The 13,641-nt window shown below is 42.6% G+C and overlaps 1 protein-coding gene across 1 annotated transcript in view; it reads left to right on the top strand.

Moving 5' to 3' along the window:
- The window catches only part of AFAP1L1 (actin filament associated protein 1 like 1), a gene marked incomplete at its 5' end in the record, with an annotated part of 73,646 nt that extends 60,240 nt beyond the window's left edge, over positions 1-13,406 (top strand). Inside the window, 4 exon segments of the mRNA XM_082623086.1 lie at positions 4,711-4,875; positions 7,255-7,433; positions 9,419-9,547; positions 11,531-13,406. Coding sequence (XP_082479212.1) covers positions 4,711-4,875; positions 7,255-7,433; positions 9,419-9,547; positions 11,531-11,554 — 497 coding nt within the window. The 3' untranslated portion in view covers positions 11,555-13,406.
- Positions 13,407-13,641: the final 235 nt, after the last annotated feature.

Below are 13,641 nucleotides of genomic sequence, written 5' to 3'. Positions count from 1 at the left end.
TTAACAGAGGAATGGATACAAAAGATGCAATACATATACGCAATATAATATTACTCAGCCATAAAAAAGAATGAAATAATGCCATTTGCAGCAACATGGATGGATCTAGAGATTATCATACTGGGTGAATTAAGTCAGACAGAGAAAGACAAATATCATATGATATCACTCATATGTGGAATCTAATTTTTAAAAAATGATACAAATGAACTTATCTACAAAACAGAAAGAGACTTACAGATAACAAAAAAAACAAACTTATGGTTACCAACGGGGAAATATGGTGGGCGAGGTGGGGGGGAATCAGGAGCTTGGGATTAACATAGTCACACTACTATATATAAGATAGATAACCAACAAGGACCTACTGTACAGCACAGAGAACTCTACTCAATATTCTGTGATAACCTATATGAGAAAAGAATCTGAAAAAGAATTAATATATGTATAACTGAATGACTTTGCCATACACCTGAAACTAATACAACATTGTAAATCAAATATACCCCAATAAAATTTAAAAACAAACAAACAAAAATGAATGGATAAAGAAGATGTGACATATATATATACTATGGAATATTACTCAGCCATTAAAAAGAATGAAATCTGCCATTTGCAACAACATGGATGGCCTCAGAGGGTATTATGCTAAGTGAAATAAGAGAGAGAAAGACAAATACATATGATTTCACTTGTATGTGGAATCTAAGAAACAAAACAAACAAACATAACAGAAACAGAGTCAGAGATACAGAGAACAAACAGGTGGTTGTCAAAAGGGAGGAAAATGGGGGGAGAAAAATGAGGGAGATTAAGAGGCACAAACTTCCTGCTATAAAATAAATGAGTCATGGGTAAGACATGTACAGTGCAGGGAATATAGTCAATAATTATATAATATCTTTGTATGGTAACAGATAGTAACTATACTTATCATGGCGATCGTTTTTAAATGTATAGAAATATCAAATCACTATGAGGTATACCAGGAACTAACATATAATATGGTAGGTCAAATACAGTTCAAAAACAAACTTATAGGAAGAGAGATCAGATTTGTGGTTACCAGAGGCAGGGGGTACAGAGAGGGAAACTGGATGAAGGTAGTCAAAGGGTACAAACTTCCAGTTACAGGGTAAATACCAGGGATACAATACACAACATGAAAAATATAATTAACACTGTTGTACATAATATATGAAAGTGAAAAGAGTAAATTCTAAGAGTTCTCATCACAAGGAAAAAATTTTTTTCTATTTCTTTAATTTTGTATCTATACAAGATAATGGATGTTCACTAAACTTACTGTGGTAATCATTTTATGATGTATGTAGGTCAAATCATTATGCAGTATACCTTAAACTTACACAGTGCTATATGTCAATTATGATTTCAATAAAACTGGGAGAAAAAAAAATCTGAGAAATGTCACCACCAAGAGGAGCCTAAGGAGATACAATGACTAAATGTAATGTAGTAGCTCTGCAACAGAAAAAGGACATTAGGTAAAATCTAAGTAAATCTAATGAACTTTAGTTTAAAAAAAAAAGGAAAGGAAGATGACAATGTCCTATCAAATGGTTCAAGGGTACATTTGAACTGGCAAAAGAATCAGTAAACCTGAAGATAGATCGACAGAGATTATGCATTCCAAATAACAGAGAGAAAAAAGAACAAAGAAAAATGAACAGAGCCTCAGAGAAATATGAGGCACCATTAAGTGCACTAACATACGCAAAAAGGGAGCATGAGAAGGAGAAAAGAAAGAGAAAGGAGCATAAAAAATATTAAAAGAAATAATGGCTGAAAAGTTGCCAAATTTATTGAAATCATTAATTTATATATCCAGGGAGCTCAGTGAAGTTCCAGTAGGATAAAGGCAAAGAGATCCAAGAAAGACACATCATGCTCAAAATGCTAAAGCCAAAGACAAGAAGAAAATCTTGAAAGCAGAAGAGAAAATCAACTGATCACTTACAAAGGATCCCAATAACATTAATAGCTGACTTCTCATCAGACACAATGGAAGGTTTCCCCCTAAGATCACCTGGACTATTATTCACCAATAAAAAGGAATGAAGTACTGATACATACTACAACATTTATGTATTAGTTACATTACTAACTTGGACACTAAATATTCCTTTTTTCCTTCATTATGGAGGCCCAGATTTTTCTGGAAGGTGCTTGGGCAATTCTGTTTTATCACGAATACTATAAGACCCACAGAATTGTGGCTCCTTAAAACTTACCGATTAGAAACAATCTAGTTTCTTCTTTACCACCATTTGAGTGACTCAAGCATTACAGGGTTGGGTATGAAGTAAGCTGCTCTCTGTGGTGCTGACACATCAAGGTGGACCAGGGTGATGGCTCCCAAAGCTGAGTCTACTTGCTGGTTTGGTCCCTAAGGAAGTTTTTACTCATCTGCAATGAAATGAGAAAAATAAGCACAGTGCATAAAGTTTTTCATAAAGTTAATGCTATTCAGTATAAACAACTACTTTATTGTACATTTGTGTCCAACTCAGGATGTTAAAATGTTATTTTAACACAGAAAATAAATAGAAAATAGTGGGAATAATAATATTGGTAGTTTTAAGGTCCTTATCTGATACAACATAATGGTGACAACCCTTTGTTGGTATCCCTATTTATTTTTATTTTACCAGTCTATAAAATCCAAAAGTCTGGGGCCTCCCTGGTGGCGCAGTGGTTGAGAGTCCGCCTGCCGATGCAGGGGATACGGGTTCGTGCCCCGGTCTGGGAGGATCCCATATGCCGCGGAGCGGCTGGGCCCGTGAGCCATGGCCGCTGGGCCTGCGCGTCCAGAGCCTGTGCTCCGCAACGGGAGAGGCCACAACAGTGAGAGGCCCGCATACCGCAAAAAGAAAAAAAAAAAAAAAAAAAAATCCAAAAGTCTGAGAGCCAACTCCCTTGGGATGCCATTGTGTAACTGGGAAGTATGGGGAGCCATGCGTCCCCTTCTCTGTCCTCCATGCTTTATTTATAATGAGGCTTGAATTGCAGGGTAGATGTAGCAGGAACTGATTTTTGCATAGGTCATGGGTGACCACTGCAATCCCTACAGAGCTGGAGAGACAAGACCCCCAATTATCAGCAAACCATGGGAATTGCTCCACACCCCACCTACAAAGGACTATGTGTGGCTGTCTGTAGCATAAAAATATAAATAAAACTTTCACTGAGAGGTTCGACTATGACCTTGTCCAAGCTAAGGTAGTATTGCATAGCATGGACCCTGGAGTTAGACAGACATGAGTTCAAACCTGGGCTCTTCCATAATTAGCAGTGAGACCTAACCTCTTTGTGCCTCAGTTTCCCAACAATAAAGAAGAGCTAATAATTGTGAGTTTTGTGAGGATTAAATACAAATGCATATAAATAGCACAGTGTATAGTAAATGGTCAATAAATTTTTGCCATAATAATTTGTAGCTATTGTCCACCATAGTGTAGAGCCTACAGTAGACTATGAGGTCCCTCTCTCCCCCCACCCATTTCTCAGTAATAAAATGGGCAATGCCTGACTTTAGCCACAGTTCTCAATTCTCTGTAGATGAGTTACATGTACCTGTCTCTTTATCTTATGTGTACCAAGAGTTAACTATAAAAATGCCCTTTTAAAACCAAAGTGTGGGACTTCCCTGGTGGCGCAGTGGTTAAGAATCTGCCTGCCAATGCAGGGGACATGGTTCGAGCCCTGGTCCGGGAAGATCCCACATGCCGTGGAGCAACTAAGCCCGTGCGCCACAACTACTGAGCCTGAGCTCTAGAGCCCATGAGCCACAACTACTGAAGCCCGCACACCTAGAGCCCATGCTCTGCAACAAGAGAAGCCACCGCAATGAGAAGCCAGAGCACTGCAACAAAGAGTAGCCCCTGGGCTTCCCTGGTGGCGCAGTGGTTGGGAGTCTGCCTGCCGATGCAGGGGATGCGGATTCATGCCCTGGTCCGGGAGGATCCCACGTGCCGCAGAGCGGCTGGGCCCATGAGCCATGGCTGCTGGGCCTGCGCGTCCGGAGCCTGTGCTCCACAACGGGAGGGGCCGCAGCAGTGAGAGGCCCGCGTACTGCAAACAAAACAACAACAAAAAAAAGAGTAGCCCCTGTTCACCACAAATAAAGCCCACGCACAGCAACAAAGACCCAATGCAGCCAAAAATAAATAAATAAAATAAATTTATTAAAAAAAATTCTAAAACCGAAGTGTGTATGCATCACAAAATTTGTTTTACATTATTATTATTATCTAACGTTTACTAAGCACTATTTGCCAGGTACTATACTAAGTACTTTTCATGAATTATCTCTTTTAAACCTTATCACAATGCCAAGAGGTAAATTTGATTGATACCCACATTTACAAGTGAGGAAAGTAAAGCCTAGGGGGAAGGCACAAAAACACCACATTCACTTTGCCTGATGTCACACAACCAGTAAAGGGCAAAAGAAAACACAGACCTTGATTTGTCTGGTTCTAAAGCCCTTACTCCTCATCCCTGTGCACTACTGCCTCCCTTTGGCTCCTTGTTTCCTCTCCTTCACACTAAATATATCCAGGGGTATAGACCTAAATATTCCCATTTTATAGACAGACAGATTGAGGCTGAGAGAGAAGCTAACACCACCCAAGTACTCTCACCAGAGCTCAGAATTGAGGGCCTTTTCCTGCCTCATCTCTGCAGGTGCCCATCAATATAAGTACGGTAAGAACCGAGCTGAGGAGGATGCCAGGAGGTACCTGGTAGAAAAAGAAAAGCTGGAGAAAGAGAAAGAGACAATCCGGACAGAGCTGATGACACTGCGGCAGGAGAAGAGGGAACTAAAGGAAGCCATTCGGAACAGCCCAGGTATCTATGTGGGTGTGGTCCTGAGCACAAGGGGGTCTCATCCTTGACACCTCCCCTGGCACCTGCCACCTGGTTTCTTACCAGGAACAGGTGGGCTTCTCCTCCCCCTCCTCCTCCTCCCTCCTCCCCCTCCCCCTCCTCCTCCTCCTCATCATCTCTCCTGACTAATGGAAGTGCCACTGATTTAATAACTGCTTTTAGAGTGAGAAGGTGAAAAAGCATACAAATATGTACACTTAATGTGGTAAAATGCGATCTGATTTTAGAAATGCTAAAATGTGAAAAACAGAGTGTGCCTTAGTATCATGGAAGAGATGTTTTGAACCTCACATTAACTCATTCATTCACAGATATGCACTGAGCACCCAAATGTGTGATACATTGGTTCACATACTGGGAATAATGGATGGTGACACTTTACCAGGATCTTCTTCTGAAATCCAGGTCCGTGGCCTCTGCAGGCTCTGCATGCCCTGGGCTCCTCTGCACCCCACTTTCTGCTGTGTTTCTGTTGAATTCTCTCTATAGCTGCAGTTCAGCACACTTTCAGACTGAGGTTTCTGAACATGCTGGAGGGAACAGAGGTCCTGTCCTTATAAAGAATACATCCAAGGTCACGTAGCCCCATGAGAATCTGATGGAACCTATGGACCTTTTCCTAACGGAGAAAACCCCCACAAATCACAATGTTGCAAACCATATCAGGAGCTCCTGTGCCCCCAGAGTCATAGATTGCCTAGGAGTCCATGAGCCTCAGGTTGAGAAGTTCTGGCTTAAAGACTTGTTCTGTGTGGCTAGGAACCAGAATCAATGGGAAGAAGGCACATAAAGGCAGTTTGGTTTCTGGGCTTCCCTGGTGGCTCAGTGGTTAAGAATCCACCTGCCAATGCAGGGGACATGGGTTCGAGCCCTGGTCTGGGAAGATCCCGCATGCCGCGGAGCAACTAAGCCCATGTGCCACGATTACTGAGCCTGTGCGCCATAACTACTGAGCCTGCGTGCCACAACTACTGAAGCCTGCGCACCTAGAGCCCATGCTCCACAACAAGAGAAGTCATCGCAATGAGAAGACCGCACACCACAATGAAGAGTAGCCCCCGCTCATCACAACTAGAGAAAGTCTGTGCGCAGCAACGAAGACCCAACGCAGCCAAAAATAGATAAAATAAAATAAAAATTTAAAAAATTATTTTTAAAAAAAAGGCAGTTTGGTTTCAATATAAAGAACTTTCTAAGAGTCAGAATAGGGTTTGGAGCAGGTCAACTTGACTGTCCAAACTTGTCCTGCTCAGTTTTTTTCTATAGCATATCAGTTTTTGACATCTTAGATTATTTATTATATTGTTTTCTCTCCCTCCCTCCCTCCCTCTCTCCCTCTCTCTCTCACACACACACACACATACAATTGTAAGTTCAATAAGGGCAAAGATCTTTGCCTGTTTTGTTCACTGATATATCCCAAGGGCACAGAACTGTGCCCAGTACCTAGCAAGCACTCAATAACTATTTACTGAATGAATGAATGAACGAATGAACAAATGAATGAAAAGAACCACCATTACTAGAAAACCCTCCAGTGCAGCCTCCTCAGGACAAACAATGGAACTAATCTTTAAACGTGGTAAGATCCAAAACAGCTCTTGGCACAAAGAAGGTCCTAATATAGGTTTGTTGGCTTAAACTGAATAAGCAGCAAAATCCTAGCAGGAACTTGTGATCAATGTAAAGCCTGTGTTATGATTCTTGGTTACAAGTAAGAGAAACCAAAGTGAAACTGGCTTAGAAATAAAAAGAAAAATGTAATTGGAAACTTAAGTGATCAGATATAGCAAGGTCCAGGGACTTAAATGATGTCACCAGGAAACATATTTCTCTAATTCTTGCTTCTGCCTTCCCCTGCATTGGTTTCATTCTCTGCCCCTCATGGTGGTATAAAGGCTACATAGCTCTAGCCGTCACCGAATCCGTGCAGCCACTCCAGCAGAGAGGCTTCTCTTCCCAATAGCCCCCATAAACACCTCGGAATTCACTTTGATTGAACCAGCTTTGATCCCTCAACCAACCACTGTGACCAAAAAATGAGATATAATTATGGGCCAGGTCTAAGTTATGTGCCAATCCCCTGAACTAGGAGTGAAGTCAGCTCCAGCCAAACTACAGGGAATGAGAAGAGAATGGGGAAATGGATATTGGGCAGATAAAAACCACACACCCCTGCATGGAGCTGGAACCCCAGGTCCAAAGTCCATCCCTTAACAAGGAGTGAGGCCTGGAAAGGCCCTCTGGGAAGGCAGACCAGGGCCTGAGGCCCTGCCAAACTCCCTGATGCTTCTGGCCAAACCAGGTTCAGCTATTTCTCATAGATGTCTTTGCACACAGGGGCAAAGTTAAAAGCTCTGGAAGAGGCCTTGGCCACCCTGGAAGCTCAGTGTCGGGCGAAGGAAGAGGGCCGTATCGACCTGGAGCTGCGGCTGGTGGCTGTGAAGGAGCGCTTGCAGCAGTCCCTGGCAGGGGGCCCAGCCCTGGGACTCTGCGTGAACAGCAAGAGCAAGAGCGGGGTGAGTCTACTCCCTTTTGCCCCAGGGGGAGCTGCTCCTCAATACCCTCATATGCTACAGATCTTCATGATCATTCTTTGGGGGTGGGAGTTATGCTTATTTACAAATGAGAAAGCTGAGGCCCTAAGAGGAGAGGAAACATGCCATAAGTGGCACAGCTACCAAAGAGACTCTTGGAGCAAGTTCTCTGGCCTGTGTTCTCTCCACTGAAGCACTACTATTTGACTTTTTATACTGAATGTGATCTTAGAAGTGGCCTTGGGGTTATTGATAATAATAATATACTATACTGAATAACAAACTTGTATTGCTCAAGTTTGTTATTCTTATTCAAGTACAGGTTAAGATGCTGTACTGGCCTATTGTACCATAGGCCAGTACAGCATCTTAACCTGTATGATTTCACACAACCTTGGCAGCAGTCCTATGAGGTAGTACTATGTGTATTCACCCTATATGACAGACAAGGAAACTAAGGTTCAGATGCTGCATTATGTGCTCAAGGTCACTCAGTTAAGTGGGAGGCAGGATCCCAAACCCAGGAAGTCTGACTCCAGAGCCTTGCTTTAGCCACCAGGCACACGCCCTCTCCTAGGATCCCCAGTGTACCAGTCCCTGTACTCAGGGCTTTGAATCCATTCTCTCTAATGCTCCCAGCAACCATCACCTTGAATGGGACGTCCTCAGGGAGAACTTCACGGACCTCAGTCTGTATCAGTGTCTCAACCTCAGCACTACTGCCAATAAGTTTTTTTAGGACTGTCATGTGCATTGTAAGATGCTTAGTAGCATCCCTAGCCTCTACCCACTTGATGCCAGTAGCTCCATGCCCAGTTATGATGACCAAAAATGTCTCCAGAAATTGCCAAATGTCCCCTGGGAGGACAAAATTGTCCCCATTTGGGAACCACTGGTCTAAACTAACAGTCCCATCTGTTATTCTGCCTCATAGCACTTAACCACAATTTGTGTGTGAATATATGTATATATAGTATATTCATGTCCTTACATTGTCTCCCCGACTAGATTGTATTTTTATTAAGAACTGGACTATGTCTGTTTTGTTTATCATTATAGCTCTAGTCCTTCAGAATCTGAAAAATAGTAGAAGTGCAATAAATGTTTGTCACATGAATAAATGTACCTGCTTTTACACAAGGAAATGGAGGCTCAGAGAGATGAAATAACTGGTCTGATAAGTGTGAGTTGTCATTGGGAACAGTATTCCTATTGCTGTCCTAGGTCAGGCACACCTCATGACTCTAAAGCCAGAGCAGTTTCTTCTACTCCCAGGGGCATTTCCAACCTCATTTACAGAAGAAGGGCTTAGGGGCTAGGGACAAAACAACTTCCCAGAGTCACAGAGGGCTGGTGGAGGAGTAGAAGTGGTTCCCTCATCCCAGCTGCTTCCTCCCACCACGCCCTGATGTTCACATTCCACAGGGCTTTTCTCTCCACTTTTGATCCTTGTGATGGCCTTTGGAGACAGAGAGTCTTCTCTAAATTCCTTACAGGCTTAGCCATTAGTATGTATGTCACACTCAAGGAACTACATACAGCAAGGTACTAAGCAATCACCTGGAAAATATGAGTAAAGGCAGTGTAGAAAATGTGAAGGAATACAGGAGAGAGGTTAAGAGACAGGACTGTGGGATTTGAATCCCACCTGTCTCACTCACCAGCCTTATGGCCTTGAGCAGTGACTTGACCTTCTCATCTTCCTTATTTGTAAAATGGGACAACATAATAATAGTACCCGCTTTATAGGATTGAAAAGGCTAGATGAGCTAACCTGGTCCGTAGTGAGGGTTCAGTAATTTTAATTTTAGTAATTTTAGTCATTACCTTTATTCCAAGGCCCTCAAGTATCTTCTACCCCTCACCCTGTTTGATGCTGACATGTTTGCACAGTGCCTTCTTGGCAGGCTGGGTGTAAGTAGCGAGCACTAGACCTCTCCTATATTACTATTTCTTGTTATCAACAGGAAACTGCAAATAAACCCCAGAACAATGCCCCAGAGCAACCCCTCCCTGTCAATTGTGTTTCTGAGCTGCGGAAGAGGAGCCCATCCATTGTAACCTCCAACCAAGGAAGAGTGCTACAAAAAGCCAAGGTACGGCCATAGATCAGCTAATCAAAATTCAGAGATCTGGAAGCTTCCTTTCTATGGAACCTCACCAAGAACCAAAAAGTCAGCTAGTGAGAAAGGCAGAGAACTGCCAATATATCCATGCAGTAAAACTCATGAACTTTGCTCAGAGGGCAAGACCTTCAAATCTCCTTCAGAACCTACTTATTCTTTCTTAACACATAGTTCTAACAAGCTTTGGTTTCTGAGCCTACAATATATTTTGAGACATGAAAGGCCCCATTTCGTAGGTGAGGAAACTAAGTGAAGGGACTTGCCCAAGGTTATGCAGGGCATCAATGAGAGAGCTGGGATGCAAATCCATCTCTTCCAAGTCCATAGCTCACTCCATGATACTGGTCCACAGTACTATCTCTGAAACTTGTGTTTCAGAAGTTCTTGAATTTTAGAAAGGTAATATGGTGCATATACTATATATGATGAAAAACCCCAAGTTCTCAGGAGGTACTCTGTAAGCAAACACATTGATAATTCTATAGCAAGACACATGAATATTCACATCACATTGAATAAATACGTTACAAACAGCCTCATATCAGTTCAGGTCAGGTTTTGCCACTAAATGAGTTTGTGCCAAAACACTTAAAAAATATTTTGGTTTCAGAGCTCTCTGGATTTCAGAATTGCAGATAAGAAAGTGTAGACCTGAGAAACAAATACCTGAGCATTAGGACATGAGATTAGAGAAGTAACCAGCCGAAGGCCAGATCATCTAGATCAGATGTCAGCAAACTTTTTTTTCTGGAAAGGGCCAGATAGTAAATATTTGCAGCTTTGTGGACACATGGTCTCTTTCACAAGTCACCTCTGCCATCATAGCAGGAAAGTAGCCACAGACAGTATGTAAACAAATGATTAACATGGCTGTGTCCCAATAAAACTTTGTTCATGGACACTGAGATTTGAATTTCATGAATTTCAGGTGTCATAAAAAACTATTTAAAAAAAAACATTTAAAATCTGAAAAGTCATAGCTGGTGGGTCATACAGAAACATGTAGTGAGCCAGATTTGGCCCATGAGCCATAGTTTGCTTCTCCTTGATCCTTGTAGGCCATTGGAAGAATTTTGGATTTTGTTCTAACATAATGGAAAGTCACTGGCAAATTCTGACCAAGGAATTTTTAGATATGAATTACATTTGTAAAAGATCATTCTGACTACTATGTTGAGAATGGATGAGGGGATAAGAAAGATTGGTTAGAAGAAGTAACCTTGATGAGAGATTAGAAAGGTTTGGTGGAGGTGATAGTAACTAGCTGGCTTTGGAGGTAGAACAGAAGGATTTGCTGATGAGGATGTGGAGGATGAGGAAAAGAAAGAAACCAAGGATGACTCCTTAGGTCACTGCCCTGAGCAACTGCAGTCAAGGTGATGAAGACGTGAGAGGGACAGATTGGGAATGGAGAATCCTCCCACCAAGAATTTTCTAACCATCATCTTCTGCCCTGGTTCACCCCATCCCCTCCAGGGCTGGCTGGAAATGCCATGGATTTTTTATAGGTAAAAAGCCATTCACTGCTGGCCCTGACTTCAGTATTCATCTCAGGTGAACTCCTAGACAGCCCTGGGAGAATGAACAGAGCCCTGTGGGTTGCCTGTCCTCACCCTTCCTTACCAAGCTGCTTTGGCCTCTCTCCCATCAGCCTCCTACCGCAACCAAGGTGCTGTGGAAAAGCACTGATGCAGTTCCCACTCCCCAACTTCTTCTGGGCCCCAGTTTCCTTGTCTGAGAAAGACAAACTGTGGTGTTTGAACCCCCTTAGAGATGAGACCCAGCATGGAGAAATGACTTACCCAAGAAAGAAAGAGGGTGGGACTAGGACCCATGACTCTCTGATCTGGCTATGGAGATCTTTATATAATTAGGTACAGTGGTATGTTTTTATCCTGCAGGTTACACTAGAATATTTAACAAACTGATACTTCCTGTCTTTCTGTACTTCAGGAATGGGAAATGAAGAAGACCTAGAAAGAGGATGAGGATTTCATCCAAAGGAGATAACACCTTGTCCATCCAAGGCAGAAATGCTTTTTTCACAAGGAGACATCAGAAGACTGGAAGTAGCCCACACTCTCTGGGGCACCCAAAAGACCAGCCTTTATTGTCTGCATGATTATAGGGGACATGGGGAGGGAAGAAGGAGGAGAGAAGAGGGAAATGGAGGGCATCCTTATAACTTTACAGAGGGTGGAAACGGGGGTGGAGGGAGACAGAAATCTGCAATGGTAAAGGTTTTGTTAAATGTCTTTGCCTTCCCTTCTAAAGAAGAAATGAAAGCACATGTGAATAAGCCATTCCACCCCATTCTCAGCATCCCATTCCCAGTCCTTAGGAAAAAGGAAGGCAGTGCTGAGGCATCGGTGGTACAGTATAAAGAGACAGGACTTCATCATCTGATCCTGCTTGTGCCAAATGGATTCATATTGGGCATTACTGACCACCTCTGGGCAAGATAAATAGGCTGAAAAATCAATACAATTATCCCTAACTTGCATGAAGTGAACAAAAACTACAGAGGTCACATAAATTCTACAATCATTCCTCATGATTATAGAATCCTCATGATGCAGAATCCAGAATCCCTGATTTGAGTGTTTACAAATCAGAGATCTGGCAAAGAGGGGTTCAGCAGGCAAAGAGGGGTTCAGCAGTTGACATACTTTAAGCTCACAGTGCTACTCAGCGACAGAAGCGTGGATTTCTAATGTCCACAGGATGTTGCAGGCATTGTAGGATGGGGTCATTTGCTGTCAATCAAGTCCCCTACCTAATTTATATGGCACTCAGGCTCTGGGAGCTATGGCTAGAAATCCAGGTGACACTCCTTGTCTTTAATCTTACCTTGCACTTGGAGGCCCACCAGTCTGCCCTTTCATACCTGCTATCAAGTAAAACTATCATGGAGAACCAAGAGGATGGTGGCTCATTTCTGCCACAGGGGTGCTAAACTTTTTACAGACACTTGATAATTTTTATAGGGGAGCAAGGACCTCAAGTCCCAGGCAGTCTCCTAACTGCGACACTCACTGCTTTCTCAACACTGTAGGCACTTTATAGGTCTTTACCACCTTTCCCTCCAATAAAGATAAAACCATTTAACTGTATAAGCTCAGAGGTTAGCTCAAGGGGAAAGAAGAGAAATCCCAGAATAACCTCTGGACACTTTGCTAGAGGCTACACACACTTTTCTTACTTAAGACTTTACATACTTGAGCCTCACCCAAACTTTATCACCCTCTGAGGTAGCTAGAGACCAAAGCAAGTAAAATAACCTGACCAAAAGCACCTGGCTGCCAGTGGCAGAACATAAGACTTAGGGCTAATGAGCCTGGATCCAGACAAGGCTGCTTGAGCCCTGCCTCTGCCACTTACCAGCTGTGACTCTGACTTCTCTGATTGTTTTCCTTACCTGTGAAAAACATGTTAACAACTGTACTCTTCTCCCGAGACTACTGGGGGAATTCAGTGAGTTAATACACAGGAAACATCTTGTACAGCGTCCAAGAAAGAGGAAATGTTCAGCCATAGTGGTTCTTCTTATTAGCTAGGTAAGAAACGCCTGACTCAAAATCCTGTGTCCTTTCCACTGAAGAAGAAATGACTTTCATGTGGTTATTACGACCACCAAAAGCTAAAAGGCAACCAATCTATAACTAACAGCTTTCATCCAGATTCCACCTGAGTGGAGGAGGAGTTCACATTATCTGAATTGTCAATGTTCTTTTTTAAAATGTGGGTCCTGGAATGGCACCCAACAATCCAACTGTCTGCAGTGTGTGTCACATTCTTTCTTATGCAGTTATTTTGAGGTTAAGTGCCTTTTGCCATCAATAGATCTTGGCTCTTTGAGAGGGGGTACCCTAGGAAATTAATAATTAACATTTATTGAGCACTCACCACACATCAGACACTGTTAGCCATGACTGGCTACACAGGCATACAACCTGTGCAGTCAGCCCCACACCTAGCAGGGCCCTGTGCTTGGTTTATTGCTCTGCTGTTACTCTCTCAGTAATTTCGAACAACGGGCTCCACACTTTCCTTTTGCCTTTTAT

The sequence above is a fragment of the Mesoplodon mirus genome (genome assembly GCF_964341445.2).
Source record: "Mesoplodon mirus genome assembly, chromosome: 5".
NCBI lineage: Eukaryota > Metazoa > Chordata > Mammalia > Artiodactyla > Ziphiidae > Mesoplodon > Mesoplodon mirus.
This window is presented reverse-complemented; position numbering and strand designations above follow the sequence as displayed.